The 25,382-nt window shown below is 41.1% G+C and overlaps 2 protein-coding genes across 3 annotated transcripts in view; one reads left to right on the top strand and one right to left on the bottom strand.

The window, feature by feature from the left end:
• Positions 1-2,307, top strand: part of mrps22 (mitochondrial ribosomal protein S22) — a 9,536-nt gene extending 7,229 nt beyond the window's left edge. For both annotated transcript variants that reach the window (XM_072461968.1, XM_072461967.1), the window contains exon 8: positions 1,529-2,307. In XM_072461968.1, the coding sequence (XP_072318069.1) occupies positions 1,529-1,621 (93 nt within the window). In that variant the 3' untranslated portion in view covers positions 1,622-2,307. The remainder of the gene's footprint in view (positions 1-1,528) is intronic.
• A 655-nt stretch (positions 2,308-2,962) lies between these two features.
• Positions 2,963-25,344, bottom strand: LOC140369270 (coatomer subunit beta'-like). Its single transcript, XM_072456556.1, has 24 exons — positions 25,238-25,344; positions 23,400-23,537; positions 22,532-22,618; positions 22,310-22,436; positions 21,331-21,479; positions 20,460-20,606; positions 19,869-19,968; positions 19,659-19,801; positions 17,621-17,820; positions 15,639-15,749; positions 15,466-15,554; positions 15,291-15,397; positions 14,194-14,337; positions 13,995-14,125; positions 12,513-12,720; positions 10,801-10,911; positions 9,464-9,678; positions 8,510-8,602; positions 7,141-7,321; positions 6,995-7,057; positions 6,740-6,829; positions 6,324-6,419; positions 4,704-5,912; positions 2,963-3,350 (listed from the first exon to the last, which is right to left on the bottom strand). The coding sequence occupies exons 1-24, from the start codon at positions 25,238-25,240 to the stop codon at positions 3,258-3,260; spliced, it is 4,035 nt and encodes a 1,344-aa protein (XP_072312657.1). The 5' UTR covers positions 25,241-25,344; the 3' UTR covers positions 2,963-3,257.
• Between the last annotated feature and the right edge of the window lie 38 nt (positions 25,345-25,382).

Here is a 25,382-nt window from a genome sequence, read left to right as displayed (position 1 = left end):
TCGCAATGCATCGTGGTCTATATTGACGGGTGTAGTGACCGTCGCTGACCACTACTTTTCATGGTGCATCGTGGGAAATTTTGAGCGCCCTAGTTATTCACCTGCTGGACATTCGGACAACACTACATAATGACGTGAGCCCTCAATAGTGCCCCCTGTAGGGAATAGTGTGCACATTCAGACGCAGCCGAAACAATCAGTCATAAAATATAAAATATAAAATAATGTGTTGAATGAAAACACAGATGACTTTGACTAAATAGGGTTGTTTTAGTTAAATCTTTATCATTTATCTTCACAAAATCAACAATGAAAGACATTTTTATTTGTTTCATTGGAGATATGTGGAAAAACCATGTGATTATTTAAATTATTTTACACGAGACGATTCAAAATCGTTGCTTTTAGGGGTTAAAACGGCTCCAGAGCTGGTCTCGGGTCATCAGCTTCTGTCCCCTGTGTATTGACTCAGAAGTCGGGGTCACCTCCAGAGGTCGAGGCAGGTTCACGGTCTAAAGTTTCCCCCCCGCTCCTCCTCGATCGTGGGAACCCGAGGAGCAGGTCCGGGGCACATCAGCTCCCATTAGCGCTCCTCGGCCTCGAACTGTCCCGAGACGCATCGAGAACGACAGCCGTTTCATTTGAAGCGTTAGCCGCGGCGGACTCGACCAAATCAAATCCAGAGCGATCGCCGCGGTCACGCTCCGGGCCGCTCCTTTAGTCGCGGTGTAATGTGAAGATGCATTTCACAAGTATCACATTGACACGATTCATGAGACGTTCCGACCCTTCGGGAGTCAAATCAGGGCCGGCGTTTTGGGCTCGACCGCTTTTTCTGTCCTTATGAATGAGACCTGGACTTATCGGAATCGAACCGAGGGCCGAACCTACTACACGGGGGGCCGGACCTACTACACGGGGGGCCGGACCTACTACACGGGGGCCGGACCTACTACACGGGGGCCGGACCTACTACACGGGGGCCGGACCTACTACACGGGGGGCCGGATCTACTACACGGGGGGCCGGACCTACTACACGGGGGCCGGACCTACTACACGGGGGCCGGACCTACTACACGGGGGCCGGACCTACTACACGGGGGCCGGACCTACTACACGGGGGGCCGGACCTACTACACGGGGGCCGGACCTACTACACGGGGGCCGGACCTCCATAGTTTCAGTTTATTGCCATTTGCTGTATAAAAGAACCACATTGGATAGAAAAGGTGCCCTACTTTCATGTGAAAATAATAAAAAGATCAACTAATTCACTTATGAATTGGTCTGTTTGTGGAGTATAACATTTCCCCTTCAAATGTATTTATTTTATTATTCATTGCTTTTATTTCAGATTCATTGATGGTAAGTTGTTGATCATCATAAATCAGGGTTTCACCAGGATCAAATCTTAACTCGCTCGACCAGATCCAAACCAGGACTTGACCTTGACATGAAGAATGTAATGTCTAAGCCCTTTTTTTGCCTCCGTTTGCTCTTGGTAACCTTTGACCTTTGACCTGCAGATCTACTCGCAGAAGGAGTCCCAGAGGGCGGGCTTCATCGAGCTCGCACTGCAGGCGTTTGAGCCTGTGGCTGAGGAAAGCACTGCCCCCTGACTCAAACCACACCCACCCGACTGACTCAAACCACACCCATCCGACTGACTCAAACCACACCCATCCGACTGACTCAAACCACACCCACCCGACTGACTCAAACCACACCCACCCGACTGACTCAAACCACACCCACCCGACTGACTCAAACCACACCCACCCGACTGACTCAAACCACACCCACGAAGATGGCAGTGGGACCGTAGGCTGCGCTCGCAAAAAGTACTTAAAAATGTGCCCACGAGGCTCGATATGGAAAGCCAATATAATCACACTCCGCCACCTTGGAGCGGCGTATTTTCCGACGGTCTGCTCAGCGTTCTCTTAAAGGCATGTGCACTTCCGCCTGCATTCTCAAATCGCCGAAAAATCATCGTCCATAATTTCTTTAATTTACGCCATACGCCGCTCCCGAGTGGCGGAGTGTGATCATATTGGCTTTCCATATCTTTTGGGAACTGTGCAAGTGCCGCCTGCAGCACAGTTATCTTAATACCTGGTGGTATCTTTTGAGCATCGAGAACACTGCACCCGACTGACTCATAAGCTGAAACATCATGTAAAGTTATACATTAATCTGCCATTGGTTTGTTTGATATACAAAGATTCATTTTTGCTGTACATATTGAATAAAAGTCTTTTTACGTAAGTACTTTGGGCACAAGTTGTTCTTTAATAAAAAAGAAGGCACAGTTCAATTGCTATAAATCTCTGCATGTAGATTTGTTTATAGAAAATAGAAATAAAAAGGCACTTAAAAACATGCACGTACTGTTTGAAAGAAAGCCAAATATTTACAAATGCAGTAGACTGTACAGTACCTTGACCAAAATGAAACATTCAATCAAGGCTAATTGAGACTTAAAAAGGAAAATAGTCAATAAATCTGACATTTTCCTTTTAAATACCATACATTTCTGTCAGAGGGACGTCATGGCGATGCACTAATATTGTGTTTATATTGTGCAGTCCTACAGCAAACGGGAGGTAAAATGTTATAGAAAAATGTGGAAACGCGTCAGGGATTCAAGAAAACGTGTATATATATATATTTTGTAAACGACTGACACTAAGGATTGTTCTGGCTTCAATAGTCATTAATATACTGTTCATTCCTGCAACGGAGCCCGGCAGGTGACATTAGCAAAAAAGAATATTTTTAAATGGCCCCGAGATATTATCACGTTATTATCTTGAAGGAACGTAATAATTATTATATTATTTTTTGACAGATGACCTCTTGGAGGCGCTCTTTAGTAGCATATACCAGAAGAACAAACAAAAGAAAGGATAAAAGATACTGCAATGGACCATGACTCCAAAACATTATTTTATGCTTTGGATGAGTTCCATGCTCCAAACTCTTAAATAATATACATCATGAATTAACTTGATCCCTCACGATAATTAACACGTTTCCACATTATATATTTTTTTTGCTGAATTTGTTTTAAAATGTATTCTTTTAATTAATTTGTTTTTTTACGTGGGAACCTGATCATTTCTCGTGGCCACATAAAAATACTATATTTGACTCATGTCACCTGCGGGGCTCCGTACCAGCAGTTTAAACACATGATATTTAAAAAGTCTGGTCCCTTTTTTGTTTTGGTCATTACTAAGCAAAAAGAGCCAATTAATTTTCATCGGAGAAATCCTCGTCCAAGTTGACATCTGCCGGGTCGAAATCTCCCAAGTCGAAATTGTCCAAATCCAGATCGTCCAAACCCTGCGAGAAGAGCACGTTTAATGAGTGCAGTCGATTTAAATGACACACGTTTGTCTTTTCCTCAGTAACGAACGATGACAATGATTATTTCACACATAAACCACAGCATTGATCCAAAACCACTCCATGATGTAACGGGTCAAGTGACTTATAGTTTCAATCATTGCAAGTTCGTTCTGCAGGCGGGGAAAGGGGGTAGGTGAAAACAGGAATTCTCTGAACACTCAAGCCACATTAATAAACATAAATGATGAAAATGGACATAAGAAAAATGTACATTCCGAACCAATTTGGAAATATAAAAATTTAACTGATTATAGACAAAATGGGATTTCTTCTTCTTTTATTGTACAAGGGTGTTATTTTACTTTACTTACTTTTTATTATTATTTTTTTGGCTTTTTTCGGCTAACGGTGAGAAATAATCATAATTTGGTCATAAACATTGACTTTCCATGAGGTGTTCTTTTAAAGGTCTGCTCTAGTAAAGTGTGTGACCCCAGGGCTGCAACTTAACAATTACTTTTTAATCAATTAGTTGTTAATCTAATGATAATTGTTGTTTTGACTGTGAAAGGCTCGTAAAATACCAGTTATTTTCTTAATTTGACCCAGATGCAAATTGAGGCGACACCGCTTGAGGTCATCCTGCATATTATTTTAATTAAAAACACTAATTGTACACGTTTCCTCTGTCTTTTCACAGGCATTTTTGCCTTTAGGAGATCGTGTATGGCCTGGAAAACGACTACTATTTGATGGAAATTACCTTACATTTTTTTTGTCGCAATTCATTGTGTCGTTTGATTTCTGATGATGAATCGAAATTGACCCTAAAAATAAGAAATAAAAGTGGGCTACAATAAGACTTAGCTGGGCATTAAAGAAACCCGACCAGGATTATGGTCGGGTTCTAAGTGTGTACCCTTAGTCACGGCAATACGCGCTGGAGAAAATGTGGTAAACGGGTTTAAAATGTGTATTTGCGATATAAAGGCGCGCAGCAGACAGGGAAATGGGCGCGCGCATCTTCACATATTCTCCCGGGGCCGCGCGCAGGGACAGAGCTGCTACGACACTTCAAAATAAATGACTCCCGCAGGATTTTGGCGTAAAATTGCTTCACGCGCTCTTATTTTTTTGACTAAATACAGCATTTTCTATTTCATTTAATGCTATTTTGCCTTGTCGGCGGTACTTTATCAAAACATTTCTAATAATTTATTTCATTTATATTGTAGAAATCAATAATCTAAGTGGGGCGGATCCGTAAACCAAGTAATAAAATAACGGCCTAATTTGACAAGTGCGTTCCTAGTATCGTGCCGTGTGGGTCAAATACAAAAGACTGACCTCGTCCTCCTCCTGGGGCTGCGCTGGGGGGTCGAGCTTTGGCGGGTCGAGCTTTGGCGGGTCGAGCTCTGGCGGGTCGAGCTCTGGCGGGTCGAGCTCCGTTACGTCTGGACCAACACTCGGTGTCTCTGGACCAAAATCGAGCCCTCCAGTGTCCGAACCGTCCGCTACTTTATCTGACAGAACTGGCGACGTTTCCACCACCGGTTGGAGCATCGGACTGAGGGACGTCCCGGCTAAAGTTTGCCCCGCATTTGGGTCAAAAGCGTCTTCAGAGTCGAACGAAATGAGCTGCTCCTTTACACCTGCAACGCTCTCCGCCGCCGTCGCCGTCGTGACGTCTTCAACCGCAACCGGCTCCTCTTTCGCCTCCACTTCTTCTTCTTCTTTTTCTGATAATGTTACACTTGTAGTTTCCATAGTATCTTCCCGCAGATCGTCCGTCGTCATCGGGCGCGCTTCCTCGCTCGTTGACGGACAGAAAGGGTTTTCCTTCGACTCGTCTTCTTCCTCTTCGAGCGATGCAACGTTTCCCCCTGTTTCAGACGCGCCTTGTGCAATATCCGCCGGCGACTCCGTGATTCCGCTAATTGGAGGCGCTGAAACTGTTTGGTCAGCAGTGAGCGCGGCCCCGGGCTCCTGCAGTGGCTCCTGCTGTGGCTCCTGCAGTGGCTCCTGCAGTGGCTCCTGCTGTGGCTCCTGCTGTGGCTCCTGCAGTGGCTCCTGCTGTGGCTCCTGCTGTGGCTCCTGCAGTGGCTCCTGCAGTGGCTCCTGCTGTGGCTCCTGCAGTAGCTCCTGCTGTGGCTCCTGCTGTGGCTCCTGCTGTGGCTCCTGCAGTGGCTCCTGCTGTGGCTCCTGCTGTGGCTCCTGCAGTGGCTCCTGCTGTGGCTCCTGCAGTGGCTCCTGCTGTGGCTCCTGCTGTGGCTCCTGCAGTGGCTCCTGCAGTGGCTCCTGCAGTGGCTCCTGCTGTGGCTCCTGCAGTGGCTCCTGCTGTGGCTCCTGCTGTGGCTCCTGCTGTGGCTCCTGCAGTGGCTCCTGCAGTGGCTCCTGCTGTGGCTCCTGCTGTGGCTCCTGCTGTGGCTCCTGCTGTGGCTCTGGCTGTGGCTGTGGCTGAGCTGGACCCACGACGTCCTCCTCTTCTGCTGGGACTGAATCGACCGACACTGGCTCTACTTCACGTGTCACTGTCGCTTTGCCTTCTGCCTCGTCCTGCAGAGAAAAAGACCATTAAACAACAGACTTTTTAGCTCGGTGAAGGTGTAAAGTACATGATGAGAAATGCTTTATGTGTTGGGAAGTCGTATAACATATGGTGGTATTCAGAATAAAGTCATTTTCCTTATAATTGCAGTATTTGGCTCCAAACTGTGTGTTATTAGTGAGAAATACAGAAAATAACTGCTCTTATGCCTTTTTTCCGTCTAGTTTGTAATAAAAACAAAAAAAAAACTAAACATAAACATAAGCCTGTTTTAGTCCTATATGGAGATGCATTAAGTGTATTATTATAGTATTATTCAGGACTTTGCCACTAGATCTTCCACGAGAAAAGTTAAGAGTGCACCTTTAATATATTCAAACTGTAAAGAATGTTTATAAAGTCTACATTTTATGACTTACAGTTGGTGTTTCCACTGGATTAACCTCTTCTTCATCAGGTGAAAAGTCTGTTACAGCCGCCGCAGTCGCACCTTCGTCTTCCTGCACCACTGGTTCCTTTACATAAGACAATCAAAGAATGAGTTAAAACATTTAGAACCCTGGAATTAAGAGAAAAATGTCCTTTACATCTGGACTCGCAGTGGGAGTCAAAATTGCTTTCTCGTCTTTGGTTTCTTCAGGTGCAGAGCTCGCCGCCGCAGACACAAACGCAACAATCTGCTCGATAACGGCCGGGATAAAAAAGAAATAGCAACGTATGACTAGGAATTTGTATAAAGAAATGACGTGGTTTAAACGAAGCGCCATCTGTCTGACAGGCACGCCACAAACAATTCTCCTGTTTTATGTTTGGATTTTGCAAAATTGGGACCCACTTTGGCTGTTGCTATTGGAGAAATGTTGTTCATTTCATCAAATGTAGAGTTTGTTGCAGCAGCAGCTTCAGATTCAGCTTCAACAACCTCCTGCTAAAACAAGTTCAGAAAAGATCAGTTTTATTACGAATTTATTGACTGATTAAAATAATAATAAAGAATACATTTATAGATGAATGTATTAATTAGGTAAAACGTTTATAGAAGAAATACTGAAGTTAGGTAGATTTATTATACTAAAGAGACAGAACTAACCTTTGACTCTTCTGTCACGATAAAACCTTCTGATTCTTCTAAAACATGACGGTCTTCGTTTGGCTACGAAGGCACAAAAACACTTTATTCATTTCCATCCGCCCGTCCAGGTGTATATTGTCCATTTGAAGGTGTTTTGCTCTGACCATGACGAGCGTGTACTCGGCCGCGGGCCTGACCCTGACGTGCGTCTCCTGCAAGTAACACTCGGCCACCAGGGCGCGCTGTAGCCCCGGGAACAGGTTACTGTAGGTGGACGGGTCGGCCAGAGCGTCAGCTGCCTTCTGGTTCACCTTGGACAGACTCTCCTTCCACAGCGTCACCACCCTGAGGAGACGGGACGGGACGTTATGCATTATTCAGACTCTGAAGCGATCACGCACGGACAAACGGAGGCGCTGCTTACGGACACTTTAAAAAAGGATTGTACACAAAAACCTTGTACATTTCAGAACGGAAGCAAAAATGAAGTGGAACGTGATGTGATTTCAAGAGAGACACTGGGATTTACCACAGAATGTCTCAAAATATGAATATCAAGCAAATAAAAACCACTCTGATACTTGTGAGTGACATCAGAGCCTGGTTTAAAGCTAGAATTAATTTAAATGTATTCAATTTAATTTATTTATTAATTATAATTATTTAACCAGGTAAGAACCCATTGAGATCAAGACGTGATGATTCTGATGATGATTGAGATCTTATGCTATGAGATTTTACAATGGGTTCTGACCTGGTTAAAGCGCCCCCTACAGGTCGGACGACTCATTGAGCTAAAGTGCAGTTAAGATCAATATATTTGTAATTTTGCTAAAAAATTAGAGATAGAAAAAAAGAAGGTTATCAAAGAAAAGCAAGTTTATAATTACACTTCCTGTTTGTAATTGATGACATCACACTAGGATGTGATGTCATCAATTTTACCCAGCAAACATTGGGAAAAAACAAATCTAATGTCACAATTATTTTTATTTGACAAATAAAAGACTTGTTTCTTTATGTAAATTCTGCATAAACTTCAGATCAGATGAGTGATTTGAGTCTTATCTTATCCTAAAACTATAATTCACAACAGGTATAAATACAATACAACAGGTATAAATACAGCAAATAAAGTCAAAATTAGAACATTGCAAAAACCTGTCATATGTCACTTTAAATAAAGGTTCATAAATAAATACAAAATACAAAATGTCTCTGTTTTTGTGATAGAAAAGAACACTAACTGACATTTCTATCCTAGAAATTCAAAATGGTTGCTTATTAGACTATAAGTCGCACCTTTTTTTCATCGTTTTGGCCGGGTGCGACTTATACTCCGGAGCAACTTATATGTGATACTATTCATTATTTTCACACTGACAACCACAAGAGGGCGCTCTGGCACTCACATCGTCAGTGCTTCCTCATCTGCATCGTGTCGCATTAGAAAGCTTAAATGTCATTACGTGTCTGAAACCCTTGAACACGCCGGACCCTCTTCATGAGTTAGCGTTAGCGGTCAGACTTTACCTGGACACTTGGCTGGGCAGATACGTCCTCGCCAGGAACGCCGCCTCGGGCAACCGCTCCGTTTTGATCAGAAGCTCGAGGCATTTGTCCAGTCTGCGAAGCGAAGAGCCAAGCGGTTACACAGCGCCCCGTGTGGAGAGCAGCAGCGGTACATGTACATATCAGTGACGTTCTGCTACAATCAGAACACGGACCTCACAGTTTATAATATGGAGGGAACACCATGGTTACGGACCATAATAATGACGACTGTGTGATTCAAATGACCAGATGGGCAATATTGATATTTAGATAAAATCGTGGATATAGTTTTGAAGATATGTAAAACTGATATAATGTTTATGATACAATATTCAACAAAAAGAGCTGATTAAAAAGCTTTAAATAAAGGAATAAAGTGACATTTCTGCACTTTTGTGATTCATTTCGACATTTAACTTTTTTAAAAACACTTTTCTGTTGGATTGACATAATATCGTCGACTATTGTTATGTGGATATTGAAGAAAAATAAAGAAATAAATAAGCAACATATTCATTTTTGTCCAATATTGCGATTTGAGAGACCAGATTTGTCTTAGGAACTAGAACAGCAATTAGCCTAAATAACAATCACACACACAACACAGCAAATGATTTAATATCCCAAATAAATGCATTTAGTTATTATTTAAACTAAGCAACTGAACTCAACGTACATTCAGACATTTTAAATACATTATCAACTAAATAAAAGTTGAAATATGGTGACTGAAGACTTCAGGAAAGAGAATATTTACAAATAAAGTGTATTATTAAGTATTTTTTTCTGACATTTTGATTTAACAATGCCACAGCCTTTTTGTACATGTTTTAGAGTCTTATAGTTCAGACATTGTCGACTAGTCAGGTACTTTCATTGGTTCACGTCGTGTGATCCTGCTAAAGCCCAAACCTCCAGTGACCCCTCGCTCACCTGCCCTGCATGAAGAAGCCCAGAAAGGCCACGTTGGTCTTGCCGTCCCCGTCCGCGCCCTCAGCCAGTTTGCCCACCATCTGAGCGTTTCCGGAGGCGGTGGCCAGCAGCAGTAATCCCCCGTAATCCTGGGCACGGCGCAGACACTCCTGAGCCAGGCTGAAGTGGCATTTTGTGGTGGCGAGCTCTGCCAGCTGCTTCCACTTGTGTTCGGACTGCAGCCGGACGTGCCAGAGCGGGGGAAGAGGACAGAGAGCGGGGGATTATGGCAGCAGCTTTTTACGGCAACTTTCACAACAGTGTCACAGCTCAAGAGTACGGAACCCGGGTCAAGCTTCGGGGGCCGTAATGTGGTGGGACAAGCGAGCGCTGTTGTGTTGGCGGGAAAGGACTGAGCGAAAACTCCTGCGCGACGGACGGGAACGGTGCGGGAAAAGCAAAGGGAATACAGCAACTGTCCATTGAAAACTAATGTTTTTAAAGCGCCCCCTACAGGTCGGACGACTCGTTGAACTAAAATGCAGTTAAGATAAATATATTTTGAATTTTGATGAAAAATATTAAAATGTTATCACAGAATAGCAAATTTTTTAGGTTTATAATTTCACTTCCTGTTTGTAGTTGATGACATCACAATAGGAAATTACGTAGGAAACACTGGGCAAAAAATCATCTAATGTCACCATTTATTTTAAAAATATATGAGAGCGACTTTATTTTGTTGAATTAATGTCAAAAAAGGTGTTTCTTTGTGTAAATTCGGCATAAACTTTGTCTGGAATGAGTGTCCCTGGTGTGATGTCACTTCCTGTCACTTTTCTACTGATTTTTCCACATTTTCTCCACAACTACCCGCTCGATCGGTGTAAAACTATAATTTTGACTTTATTTGGTGTATTATTAACAGTTGTACATATAAATGAGAGAATTCTTAAGCGATTAAAAGATGTGCGTTTATTATTTTAAACGATAATCGAGTCCGCGGCAGATCGTGAGTATCGTGCAAATCAAAATGTATTATTATTTTGTTTTTGCGCTCTACAAATGGAGGAGAGAGGGTTTGGACACTCGGCAAAAGAGCGAGCACAGGGTTTAAAGCCTTTTATGTATTTTCATGTATTTACAGGGGTCAGGAAGGCATACTGTATCCCAGGAGTAGCTTAATAAAATATAAAGTACGGGGAAATTCAGCCACAATAATATAATGTTTTTGGATTATGATAGACTGTAGTGACATTAAAGCAGCACGTTTTCCAACTTTCATGGATCGGTTTGTCGTCGAGCACGAGCGAAGACAGGAGCGTCCGGCCCGTGAATGAGAACGTTTACGCTCTTACCTCGGCCTCCAAAGCCAGCTGATGGGCGATTTCGACTTCCCCGAGCTGCAGAGCCAGTTCAAACTTGTGCTCGGGATCGGTGGTTACTGCCAGAGCCTGCTGCTTGAAGCCCTTTAGGACGAGACAAATACAGCATTAGAAATCATGGATAAGATACAGCGTGATGCTTTATTTTTCCTGATATTAGGACCAGCGTCAGAGGAGGTGAAGAACACAGATTATTGTCTCTTTGATCGTGTCACCTAAAGCAAGAAATCATTTAAACATTAAATTGTGATGTTGGACAAGATGGACAAGGACTAAACTACAATTAGATCAGAACATGTCCAAAACAGGAGCTCATGTGGGGTTTTCCTGCTCTTAAAAGCAACTCACAGAACCCTGGAGGTCAAAAAAGGCATTACAACCCCCATAAACTAGACAAATGTCATGACTAATCCATGGATATTTTCTTATAAAAACATGAATGTGAAAGCCATTTTGGGAGACTTCATTATTTGTTACTGCAGGGCCAATTGAGAAGCAAAAGCTCCCTCTTCAGAGTAATATATCTGAGTGAAAACCCAAAAGTACTACCCAGAGGCTGCTCTCCATCTGGCTGCCCCATGTTTCCCTAAATTATGCATGCCTTCAAATCCTGCATTTTGGAGTCTGTTGAAGTCGTGGGGAAAGCAGAGAAATGCACTTCTATGAACAAACTGGCCTGTTTTGCAAAAAGTGTTGAGTAAACGGAGAAATAAATATGTTTTGTCAGAGGGATAGGTGTTTTTTAAAGAATGTTTAGACATGAAAAAGGAGGACTAGAGAAAGACATGGATGACATTAGAAAAGGAAGATATTGTAGATTAAAAGCGACTATTGAGTGATAAACAGTGTAACGGTTAACATGAAGAAATGACCTTAAGCACTTTTAACATTGTAATATTTTGAAATAGTATAGTAATTACAGCACTAAAAAAGAGTGGTGGGAAATATGTATGAATAATAATAACAATAAGAAGAACAGAAAGATGCATTGTAATCGCCCAAAAAAGGATATAAGTGATATTTCTGAAATAATTGAACCTCAACCAAATTCTGATCTTATCGTCTTATATAATAATTAGATAATAATTATATATATATATATATATATATATATATATATATATATATATATATATATATATATATATATATATATATATATATATATATATATATATATATATATATATATAATTAATATATATATATATATATAATTAATATATATATATATATATATATATAATTAATATATATATATATTAATATATATATATATATATTAATTATATATATATATATATATATATATATTTTGTATGAACCTGGAAATTAATGTAATATAAAACTAATATTGTGACATTATATTGTGTATCTTATTGAGCTTATGTTATTTATGAGTTACTATAGGATCGTTATGATAATGTAATTGCAGCGTCTTTGACAAAGATGAATGCATTTGTGCAAAATAAATGAAATTTATCTTGTGGGCCAAAAGTGTATTGATATTTGTTATTTATTAAAATGTGTTTTATTATTATTGCTATTATATCATATTTTTACATTTTGCTGTTGTTGCGCTGTTATTTTTGTTGTTCCATCTTCTAATAAAAAACATATATATATTAAAAAAATTCATTACTCTCAGTCAAATAAATTAAATGAATTCAAATAAAATGGCCGACCTGTTTTTCGAGGAAGTTTGCGACCCTGGGCCTCTGCTCTTTGGGGATTGTTGGCAGGACTCGGTCTGCGGTGCTGAAATCCCTCCTCATCACAGCCGTCTGATACTCCAGCACCGACAGCAGCAGCCAGAAGCTCACAATGTTCAGCTCCTTGTCCCCCAGGTACAGCCGGTCGTCTTTGGGAATGTAGCCCAGGAGATACATGGTCCTGACGAGGAACGTGGAAGTGAGCAATATTCTGTGAGCGTACCGTATTTGTTTTTTTCGCCATAAACTCGTAACACTGTGGTGGTAGAGAAAACTACAGGTGCACTATGACCTTCAATCGGCTCGTCTCCGTGTTTGCATTAAATGTTCTCCAAAGAGGAAGAAATGTACTCAAAAATACCAAGTTAATACCAAGTAAAAAGGGTTGTGCGAGAATCCAGTTTTTCAATCATTTTTTTCCATAAATCAGTCAAATATGATTCAGGCTTAGTAACTGCTAATTAAAGCTCAAGTACCTAATTTTCACTCCAAAACCGGAAGTAGGTCGGCTAAGTATTCATTTTCTGGTGCGTGCATGGCTTTTGAACAGTCTGAACCAAGACTAACCATGAATCGAAACAAGTCTAAACCAAGACCAAAGCAGGTCTAAACTAGAGCTAACCCAGAATTAAACCAGTTACCAAGAATATATATATTTTTTTCATATTTGGAAAATGGGTTGTGGGCCGGATTAAATCGCTTGGCGGGCCTGATTTGGCCCCCAGGCCTTATGTTGAATAGCCCTGGGTTAGGATATTAATTAATAGAGCTGGGTTGAAATAATCGATTTTCCGATTTTTTAAATCGATTCACATATTAATGACCGATTGTCGATTTGTACGTCCAAAGATCGATTTAAAAAAAAAAAAATTCAATTAAAATTATTTTCTACATTTCCCTCAATGAACTTCAATCTACCTTCAAGAAAGATCATTCAGGACTCCTGGATTATCTTTCTTGAAGGTAGATTGACCCTTAACCTTTTCATCTCTTCCATCAGTAACTACCAATACTTGTAAGATTTGCTGTTTAATATTGATATAATACTAGTTTTAATATGTTGCTTCTCTACACAGTCATGAAGTGAAGGAAACGGTTCAAATACATTTTTCATTTTTAATAACATTAACCCCGGATCGAATCGAAATCGGAGCGAAATCGGAGCGAATCGGATGGGATCTGAGAAAATCGGAAAAAATCGATTTTGAAATGTAAAAATCGGAATCGAATCGATTCTTGAAATTTGAATCGAAACCCAGCTCTATTAATTAAGTAGTTCTAAGCTTGAATCGTTCTTGATTAACTGTTCAATATGATTTCATGCTTTATTAATAAAGTGTCAACGATAAAAGTTACTGCATATTTTTGGTGTTTCTTTAAATTAAGAAGCTGAAAGGACAAACACACGTGCTACATGTATTTTCAGCAGTACAGTTAGTTACACCCGCCTCATACCTGTCCAGGTGAGCGACAGTGATGATCTCTCCTCCGACGTAATAGTTGAGTCTGTTCACGGAGCTGGTGTAGATGAAGCAGTCTCCGACCCAGACGCCGGTCTTCACCACCTCCTGCACCTCTCCCAGCACCTGGAGGACGACAAAGGCACCGTCAAATACGCTGTTTGAAAAACGGAGAAATAAGTTAAACGCCTGACATCGAAGGCGTCCTCGATCCCGTCCTCCGCGATGTCCTCCTTCTTCTCCAGGGCGGCGGTCACGTTCTCGGACACGTATCGCAGCACGAAGAAAGACTCTTCTGTGGCGATGCTCACCAGCTCGCCCGAGTCCGACCAGAAGACCTAAAAGACATTATTTTACATTTTGTTCATTGTAAAACACACTATTGATCCAAAACAGCTCGATAATGGAAACAGGTTTATTGACTTCCTGTTCAAAACCGCAAGAACTGAAAATGAACGGGGAAATGTCTTTACAACATCAATTTCAACATCAATTTTATTCTAATCTGAATAGGTTTTCACTGCACAAAACACTTTACAGAATGTGAAACGATATTCAGTGTGTAGTGATTGCCATAACCGCAGTATTATCTAAGTATTACAGTAAGTATTACATTAATTATTTAAAAGCAGATTGTTCTCAGAATATATTGGACTTTGATTCAAGTCGAGACTATTGCTTTTATTCATTAACAAAACAAATATGGCTTATTGAATAAAAAAAATAAACAAAATAATTAATGTTTTAGTTTATTATTTTTTATTTATTATTTTACTTTTTCTTAAAAATGATCATTATTTTTTATTTAATTATTTTGTTTAATTAGAGCAGCAGATTTTCATTGACATGTTTTTATTTTTCAAAAGTGACTACATTTTTTTTTTTTTTTATTAATATCAGGCGTGTATTACTTTTTAAACATGTATTTATCTTTTACTTTTTAAGGATTCTTGGGGCTTTATTAGACAGGACAGTTCAGCGTGAAAAGGGGACGAGAGAAGGGAGGACATGCAGTAAATTGTAGGTTGTTAAAAACTCAACCTTTTGTTGATTTAGCTTAAAATGTCTCCTTTAAATACATCTATCTTCATGGAGATACGTTACAAGTCAGGTCAGAGGAAAGGCGGCCCTGCTCTTTTTCGAAGTGAATAAATGCAGATGATAGAGAAGATCAATGTCTCACTTTGGACCTTCCACCACATCCGCAAAGACCTTTTCCCTTGTAAATGCATCTGACCGTTCTCAGTTCTAATAATACACTTATTATTGAATCATAATATAATAAACGCACATGCTTTGGTTGGATTTCAATGCGCCGGATGAGGTCAGCGCTGTCCCAGTCGTAAAAGGCCAGACCTCCGCTGGAGCTGACGCCGAGCAGCACGCCTCCGAAGATACCTAAGCAAAAGCAGGACACAATCAGGACGTAACCCGCGGCAACGGTGCGAGGCCGAGAGCGGACTTACCATCACACCCCGAGTCGGGCTTGAACGCCTTTTTCTCTTTGAAATTCTTAAAGATTTTGACTTTGTTGCTGCCTTCTCGTATGGCGTATCTGTAACCAAAGCGCATTATGACCGTTAGGAGCCTTTTTTCCAATTAAACAGGTTCTATGACCTCTAGTGGCGGTGTGACGTACTGCGAGGAGTCGTGGGCCCAGACGAACTCCTGCGCGGTGCCGAAGCTCTTGTTCCTCAGGGCCACGGCGGTGTAGATGATGTACTCTCCGTCTCCGCACACCACCACGAACCTAACACGCCACAAACGACACGTGCAGACGGAACATGAAGATGACAGTGTTTATGCGTGTTCTATTCACAAGAAAGGCGTGTGAAATAAATAAATATGAATGTATTTTACTCGCGGTGTGAAAACGCTGAATCCTTTTGGAACCTCAGCCTTGGCCCTTCACAGTTTATGTAAGTATGTGTATTGTGTGTGATTGTAAAAGTTAATTCCCGGCGTTATAAGGATCTCATAACATTCAGGCGTTCGCAATTCATTTTCAACGCAAAATTAAAAGTATTAAAAAAAAAACTTTAAAGAAAGAGAGGCAGTTTGTCTGTAAGAGTACGTGTTTTAAGGGCGTATGACAGGTTTTCACAATCGTCTAATTTTGGCTTTATTTGGTGTACCTGTATGAATTATAGTTTTACACCAATCGAGCAGGTATTTGTGGGGAAAATGTTGAAAAATCTGTAGGAAATGACGGGAAGTGACATCACACCAGGGACACTCATTCCAGTCAAAGTTTATGCAGAATTTACACAAAGAAACAGATTTTTTGACCCTCTAAACATTAATTACAAAGTTAAATAAATAAATAAAGTCGCTCTCATATATTTGAATTTCTCAAATACAAAAAAATTGTGACATGAGATAAGTTTTGTTCCAGTGTTTGCTGGGTAATGTCATCAATTACAAACAGGAAGTGAAATTATAAACCTAAAAAATGAACTATTCTGAGAACAATTTTATGATTTTAAGCAACATTTTAATACATAAAGCTGAACTACATTTTAGTTCAATGAGTCGTCCAACCTGTAGGGGGAAATTTAAAGGCGCAATGGACGATTTTTCGGTGATTTGAGAACTCGGGCGGAAGTGCGCATGCGCACTCCCCCGTGCGGACTGATACAACACACACGTGCGTTTGTTTATTAGAGCGACGGATCGCATCACATCTCTCGTCTCCCGTAGATTTCTGTCTTCTTATGAGTCAGCTCGAACTGTCTTTCTCCGTTTTAATTTTGTCCCGTACACTGAGGGAACTATATTATGATAGATCAATGCGCTTAGACACGCGGAACTGTGCTGCTCGTGGGGACGAGCTGCACCCGGCTGCAGGTGAGCGTTAGGTGCGTTTTATGATTGATACGTGGCAGGACTAATTGGCAGTCCACGCCACGAGGAAATGAGACTCAGATTTGGGCCAAAAAATCGTCAGTCTGTGTTGTTCATTTAGTCAACCTGTCAAACCATTTTTCATATTGATATTTCTTTATTTTTTTTATTTTACCAGTCTAAATGTTAAGAACAAATTCATATTTACCATGTTGGCCTGGGATAAAGTTGATTGAGGGTATAATATTGATAGAAATCACAAATTATGATTGAACAATGGCTCTACCTTTGTGGAAATATCTCCTTGCTTACGTTTTAGAGTCTGTATAGTCCGGATAGCGATTAACAAACAACAATGATTAAACTTTATTGATTATTTTAGGAGTTGATTAGTCAGCAGTGGACTGTGGACCAACTGTCAGACGCAATTTGAGATTATTCAAATGTGTGTCAACGAATCAAACAAACAACTCTTAGTTTAACATTTAAAGGACACATATTATGGATTATTTGTATCTTAATTGCCCTTTAAACATGCTATTGAGTACTTTTCCCTGGGCATCTCGCATTTTACCACTTAAAATATCAGCAAAAATCTCCGGATCACAATTCAGGGTCATTTGAAACTCGATATGAGTTTATGTGAGGCTCAGAGGGAGACGACCTGGTAAACAGCACAGACGGAGCGAAATACAACTCCGGGTTTGTTTTGGAGGTGCTTAAAAGCTCAGAAAATGTGCTATTGCGTCATCTGGCGGCGCTGGTCTGTCCGCTCACCGGCCGTTGGGGCTGTGCTGGATGGTCTGCGGGTAGATCTCGCAGCTGCCCATGTCCTTGACGCCCAGGGGCAGCCGCTCCCCGTCCCGGACCTCGGCGTCGCCCAGCGCTTTCAGGTTGGCCTGCTGCACCTCCGAGTGTCGCGCCCACATCACCTTCCCGCTGGAGTCCATCGACATCGCCGGCTCCTCGCGCCCCAACTGCGCGGTCACATTTGGATCATGCTTTTTATTTTTCTCAATAGATTATACACTTATAAAGTATTACGGTCGCTTAGGAATGATATCTCAGTAAGGATATCCAGACAATGTTACTGCAATACTTTAGAAATGAGCAATAACGCTCCCGTAAATGTCTTTTTTAGAGTATGAGTATCACATAAAACATGGTAAAATGAACCCAAAAAGTCAGAAATATCACATTATATTTCTCTGTCCTGAAGATTGCGTCAAGTTTGCTGTATTTTTATTTATGAACTGCTTATTTTTCAGCATTTTTTAACATCTATTATACTGTACTATATCCCAAAAATCTCAACAATTGCAAAATTATTACATTTTTCACTATAACTCTTATTGTCACTAGATTATTTGAGATTATTACAACAAAATACGTACACAACTGTCTTTAATATGATCATTTTGACAAATTTTACCCTAAAAAAAATCTTTATATTGGAATTTTAATCCAACTACACCCCAAATTAACTCTAGTAACAGTCATTTGACATGCCGCGTACATGATATGACTTTAGAGTGTTTATTGCATTACTTATTCTGCATGTTCAGCCATAGTTTTAGAGTTTATGTGAACCCTGATGACGACTGCTGCTGGTCGTAACATGTTGCCGTCAGGGGCGCTGCATCCCATTAGGCATACCAGGCAATTGCCTGGGGCCCCAGGCCACTAGGGGGCCCCCGCGAAGCCGCCCGTGCGCTTAATCAATGGTTTATTTCTGGTTGTGCTTACTGACCGTGTACTGTTGACACAGGATTACGTCATTTCTAAACTTCTTCGTGTGCGCGATAGTCGACTACTGCCCCTAGTGGACGTTGTCGGTATAAGTTTCGTTTTTCGGCCTCATGCATTCAGTCAAGCATGTCCGGCTCCTGCAGCTACTGACAAAAACATCCAGTTTTCTGCCTTGGGGTATCTTTGTCCGTAAGTTGAATGTTATTCTGTGTTATAATGTTGTTCTACGTTTGCATATATAAACTATGTCAAACGTAAGCTTAATCTGTACTTCCTTTGAATGTTGGTTGTTGCTAGCTGCTGTGCATGTAGCCTTGTCACATTTTAAGCTAGGCTATGTGTTCAGACCTTTATTTTCATTGCTCTTATATGTATCTGTTCATGTACAATTGATGTGAAGGTACATGTATAAGGTTTACATGTGTTTACATGTGTTTTTATGTGTTTGTTACAGTTTTACAAAATTCCAATTGTCAAAGAGACAAGTTGTGGGGAAAAGCGTCTTAAAAGACATTAAAGACAAGTCTTCTCTACATGGTCGTTGGACTCTCTTTTTTGGATGTTCGCTATCTGTCTAGCCCTGGTAGTGACACCACAGTGAGGACAGAATAGACCGCGAAGATTTTTTGTGAACACTGGTCGGTAGGGCCCCCTAAGAATTTCTGCCTAGGGCCCCCACACTCCCTAGAATCGCCCCTGGTTGCCGTGGTAAATCAAAGCCTTTTATAATACTTCCTAGGGCGGCTCGCTTTTTTTTGCAGTCTCTGGATTATTTAGAGTTCATGGGATCCTTGTTTCCGAGCGCGCCCTCTAGTGGTTTTACAGATCAGTACACTTAAAGAAAACGGCCAGATCTTTACTTTTTTAGATCGGCCATTTTTTCTAAACTAAAACGACCAGTTTCAAGATCCACAACCAATTTCTGCGCAAATTTAAAGACGAAACGTTATCTTCTCGCATCCTAATACTTCACCGACAGCCGCCGAAACTCAAACGGCAGATGGTTACGTGTTTCGACCGTCGGCGGCCGCGATGTTCCGCTTTGAAGCAGGAGAAACGTTCGCACCTTGATGATGATGCTGCCCTCGTCGTAGCCCAGAGCCACGCTGTTGGACCCGGCGCGGCTGCAGATGCACCAGACCCGCTCCATGCCGTAGTTCAGCGTGTTCTCCAGCCTGTAGGTGTTGGAGTGCCAGACGCGTACGGTGCCTACGTGGGAGAGACGCACCAATAATCATCACAATCGTATACGTTACAGACGAATAAGAGGCATTACCGTCTTCGGAGCCGGTGAGGATGATTGGCAGCTCCGGGTGGAAAGAAACGCAGGTGACGTTCTGGGCGTGGCCTTCCAGAGTCTGAACGCAGGTTTTGTTCTGGGAAAAAGACAATATAATCTACGTAAAGCTGGCGCACGTACCTTTGACAACACTAAAAAAGCAAGCTGTATCTTTAAAAAAATATATGTAATTGAATGTGGAAAAGTTTATTAATGTAGTTGGATCTAGATTTTTTTAATTTTTTATCTTGTCGGTTTTACTGGGTATGACAGTAAATCATGTGAAATGGTGTTAACAGCTGAAAATGAAGAGAAACTCACACATATCAAACCCGTTGTCATACTATTACTATTAATTGTATTGCTCTAGTGTGAATAATGAAATATATCATGTGTTTAATGTATTTTTGTTATGATATCTATAGTTAAAAGTGAATAAATACTGGTCAAATTAATACATATATTTCTCTCTGCATATGTACCTTGCACTTTCGTTATATGTCCATATTTAAATGGATTCAGGCTTGATTTGTGCTTTTGATTTGTACATTTGCATAACTAAACTGTTCTTTTCGAGTGTTTCCAAACCTGATAGTCCCATATTTTGACCAGGTGGTCGTCGGCCCCTGATATGAGATACGGCTTGTCTCCACCGCTGTAATAGTCGATGCAGTTCACTCCCTTTTCATGGCCCTCCAGAGTGAAGTTTGGAGTTTTGGATCCCAGCTGCCACACCTTAACGGAGCAAGGGACAAACTAAATATTGAATAAAGGCTACGACTCGTTTACTGTCCCGAATGGAATCTCGTCACATGAATATTTGCACGCGACTTGTCCAAGTGCGGTCCAAATATAAGCATAAGTTCCACTGCCTTTTCAGGAAATGCACCTTGAACCTCGTCTCCAAATGAGATGAAACACATTGGAATATGACCTGAATACTTTTAGAATAATCTTATATCAGAACAGATCAGATGCAGTGCACGAGGCAATATTAAATAAACTACTAGTACTATTTTTTTAAAGTTACATTCTGTTAAGATACAGTTTTAATCTAGATTGATATCAAGTCCGTTATTATTTTTACTGAAATCGAGTCGGTAAATGTTGGTATTGTGACAACAATGAAAGACAATTGGCATATTATAAATACGTTTAGATTTTAAGATCATTTAATTTAGAATGATCAAAATACACACAGTCATTACGGTATAGTAACAGTATCACCTTTCAGAATTACTTTTAATCTCGCCCGCACCCTCGCCGCCCACACCCTTGCCGCCCGGACCCTCACCGCCCGCACCCTCACATGCACCCCTTGACCGCACCCTCGCCCGCACCCCTCGCCCGCACCCCTTGCCCGCACCCTTGCCGCCCGGACCCTCACCGCCCGCACCCTCGCATGCACCCCTTGACCGCACCCTCGCCCGTACCCCTCGCCCGCACCCCTCGCGTGTACCTTGATGGTCCTGTCCAGAGAGGCGCTGGCGAACTGGTTGTTGTCTTTGGGGTTGATGACCATCTGCATGATGTAATGCGTGTGTCCCTCAAACACCTGACAGCAAATCCACTTCCTGTCCCAGTCCCACAGCTTGATCGTCATGTCGTCTACAAACAGCAATGGAATTACATCAAAAGTACACACAAACCGGGGTGCATACATTTTTTGTATTAGTCGACCCAAAACGTTATCAGCATTAGAATTATTACTACAGAGTTTTTGGAGGGACAATTTAAGCTGCCTTTTTACTGTACTTTACTCGTACTTCTCTGGTAACGATTGCCAGCGCCACATCACTCCCACTTTCGGTCAATGAATCGATACACCGGCCATGTCTTTAGTCAAGCACGAACAGGCTAATCCACGGCACTTTGCTAATATTCGCGTGCGTGGACCTCTCGAGCCGGCGCACAGCTTGAGAGCAGCTTTTATCGGGAGCAGAAGTCGACCGCCGACACGTAGTAAATCCATTCTGCTCTTTTGTGTTGGCGAGAATACTCGATCGGAGAAGAACAGTGCGTCGCAGTCTGACTTTGTCACCGAGTGCTGCTTTTACAATACATTCTGTCAGAAGAAAAGGCTAAGTTTAGTCAGATATCTCAGTTACTTATGATGAGATTACCTGTAAAACGGAGCCACACTGTACATAAAGCAAACAATAATGCATTGCGTATCGACTTTCCCTTTACTTTGGTACTTACTTGTCTGATATGCAGTCCCTTATACACTTTTATTACACCGTTACATCAGCGTTAACAGTGTGATTGGACTCTCGAAACCCTCATTACATCACTACATCATATTCAATCATCACCGCCGCCTCGCTGGTCAAAACCGTTCCTTTCGACGGTCATTTCTGTTTACTGACCGTTGCAGAGCGCAGTTCTGTCACAACTTTGTACATTTTAAGGAGACTCTGTGCGTGCTTTTCCCGTACCGCTGCTGGTGAGGATGTAGGGCTGCGACGGGTGGACGGCGACGCAGCGGATGTAATCGGCGTGCGCCTCGAACATGTGGACTCTTTCCAAAGTGTTGTAGTTAAACACGCGGATCTGCATGTCGTCCTGAGGGGAGGAGAAATGCCTTTTTAAAGAAATTGACAAAATAAATTTGTCGTTACACGTTACGCAAGTAAAGAAAAGATGCTATTTTTACTTACGGCGCCGGCGACGACCCAGTGTTTCCTGGCGACAAACTTGGCTACTCGAACAGGAAGATCACACAGCTCAAAGGTTTTCACAATGCTCTGCACACAGTATTTATTTATTATTTTACTTTGGAACAACTGAGGTAGAAACAGTACTCCAAATATCAAAATTGTGTTTTTTATTTGCTGTGTTTGCGTGGCTGATGAAGTTATTTATAATGTGCTGTTAAAACATGCACGGAAACTGAGGATTTTCCATTTACAAGCAGTGAAGAGTCCAATTTCTGATCTCGGGATGTCAACGTTATTAGGTTAATCGATAATCGTGATTATTTAGGTCACAATACAATCGTGAGAATCAAAAAATAATAGCCGTGACAATTTAAGAAGCTAAATTAAGTCTTTTTAGTTCAATATAGAGTCCAAAAAATAGATCTCAATGTAAATAACTTGATTTAATCTGGCTGTTTTTGTCACATTTAACTTTATTTTGTCTTTCAGAAAGTTAAATCTCATAAAGTCGGTCACAAACATGAGAAACAGTCACACGTCAGACCACGGGAACGACAGAAAAGTATAGATTTCACTGTTGTTCGGTCACAGTCTCGATAATCGTGAATAATCGTTAAATCGTGATGTTTTTTCTCACAATAGTCATAATAAAATAATAAAATGTTATATATCGTGACATCCCTCGTCAGAGCAAGGAGACCCTGACTTCTCTTTACACACACACGCTCTTCCAGCTCCTCCAGAGGGATTCTGAGGAGTTCCCAGGCCGGCTGAGAGACACGTCCCTTTTGCATATCCCTTTTACACCTTTTTTGACGCGTCTCTGACCTCTTACTATCAAGCAATTACAGCGTTTTGGTTTTCGTACCTGCGACTGGTGGTTCCAGACGACCAACGTGCCGCTGTAGAGGCTTATCACCATCCAGGGCTCCGTCGGGTGCAGGTCCACGCTCTTCACGCGGTCCGAGCGAGCCGTCAGCTTACGCTTGATGTCCAGACGCAGAGGCTGTGGGGGAAACAACAAATGAGAGGAAAATATATTCTTAGAAGGAGCTTTGTGTTCAGCGCAGTTTAGTGTAGTTTAGCTCTCAACACGGCAAATGTGTGCGATTATTGTCGTTTTGGTGGTCAATGTTTCTGGATGTGAAAGGGATGTCAGAAAATGTTAATCTCAAGTATGATTTGCATTAAAACTGAGCAAAAATGTAAGAACTATTGCATTATGTCACTTTTCTCCATTGGAATAGTATTGGTTTGCATCTCTCTTGCATTGATTCAATTACTTGTGTTTTTATGGCTGAAAAGAATTCTAATAAAATGCATTTTTACCATGTTGGATGTTAAGATTATTCAGTTAATCGAAAATCGTGATTATTCAGGTCAGAATGAACTGAAAATAATAATCATTAGAATCGTAAGCAGCGACAATAAGTAATTTCAGTTCCGTCTTTACTCTGACAAAAGTAAAAAAATATGTGTAAAGTGCTTTTATTACAGGCTGTTTATGGGCCAAAATCAATACTTTTGCATTCAGGAAGTTTAATTTCATAAAGTGAGGAATGTTAATCCATTTTACCTGTGAATGAGAGCGGTTTGGTCAAAGTGCCATTAACAATTATGAATAACCGTGTTTCTTCTCACAGTTAAATAAATACTGTATTTTCCGGACTATAAGTTGCACCGGAGTATAAGTCGCACCAGCCAGAAAAATACATAATAGAGAAGAAAAAAACACGTATTAGTTGCACTGGAGTATGAAATGCAGTTGCAAGTGGGAAAATAACAAATAATATCACATAGTCGCTCCGGAGTATAAGTATATAAGTATAAATATGAAAAAAGGTGTGACTTATAGTCCGGAAAATAAGGAAGAACATTTATCTTGTGCCATCCTTACGCTCCAGAGAGACGACCTGTAACTTGGCCTGCTCGTCTCCATGGGAAAACATCAGTTTAATGTCATATTGTGGAACTTTGCAGCCAAGCAAACCCTCCACCAGTAAAGTAAAGTTATGTAGTGCACATTTAACAAACATAATTACTTTGGGTCCCCCTGGAGACACAAATAAAGCTTTACGGTTCAGCTCTTCCTGACACAACTTCTCATCGCTTCGGGCATCACACAATGTTCACCGACTTGTGTTCTGTGCTTTTAATGAATACTGAATATTTGTTTGTGTGTAAAAAACAAAAAATACATCATCCTTGTATGTCTTAATAACCTGCCTGTCTTGTTCCAATCATGTTTTTATACTATTTTCAGGTTGGGTGGCTTGAGGGGGTGTGTCAGTTTTAACCACATTCTGTCAATCACATTCTGCATGCATGCCTCCCATTGGACTTTAACAACAACAACAACAACAACAACAATAACAACAATAACAACAATAATAATTATACAAAAAATATAAAAAAAATAATCAAATAAAAAAATTAAATGGAAAAAAATGAAGAAAAAAAAATGAGAAAAAATAAATAAAGAAAATATATATATAAAAACACATTTAAAAAAAAAAGGTTTACACAATAATGTCCCGAGTTTGTCTTTTAGTTTGGAACGAAGACAGTTTTCATCCTGCCTGTCGCATATGTTTCACAGTTTACATAATGCACACACGTAAAGTACACGCCGCACTAAACAGAGACACAGGCACAGAGTTGATCGACATTTTACCGACAAGAAACTCAACACAACACGGGACTCACCATGGTTCCGCGTCGGCGCTTTTGTCCACTAAAGTTGTCAAACTCCACGTACCCGAGACGAGACCGATATTATAATAGATCCATGGACGAGACCCGCTCCAAACAACCAAAGACCCAGCGCACGAGCTTTGTGACAAGTTAGAAG

This window comes from Eucyclogobius newberryi, unplaced genomic scaffold, assembly GCF_026437365.1.
Source record: "Eucyclogobius newberryi isolate DKJ021-1_F unplaced genomic scaffold, fEucNew1.0.hap1 SCAF_10, whole genome shotgun sequence".
NCBI lineage: Eukaryota > Metazoa > Chordata > Actinopteri > Gobiiformes > Gobiidae > Eucyclogobius > Eucyclogobius newberryi.
The sequence above is the reverse complement of the archived record's forward strand: the minus strand, read 5'-3'. Positions and strand labels throughout refer to the sequence as shown.

Excerpts from the sequence above, each read along its gene's own strand:
- LOC140369270 (XM_072456556.1), bottom strand. Across the intron at positions 21,480-22,309 it reads CTACATCCTCACCAGCAGCG|ACGACATGACGATCAAGCTG; the intron begins GTACGGGAAAAG and ends TGCTGTTTGTAG. Across the intron at positions 15,555-15,638 it reads TGGGCCCACGACTCCTCGCA|ATACGCCATACGAGAAGGCA; the intron begins GTACGTCACACC and ends CTTTGGTTACAG.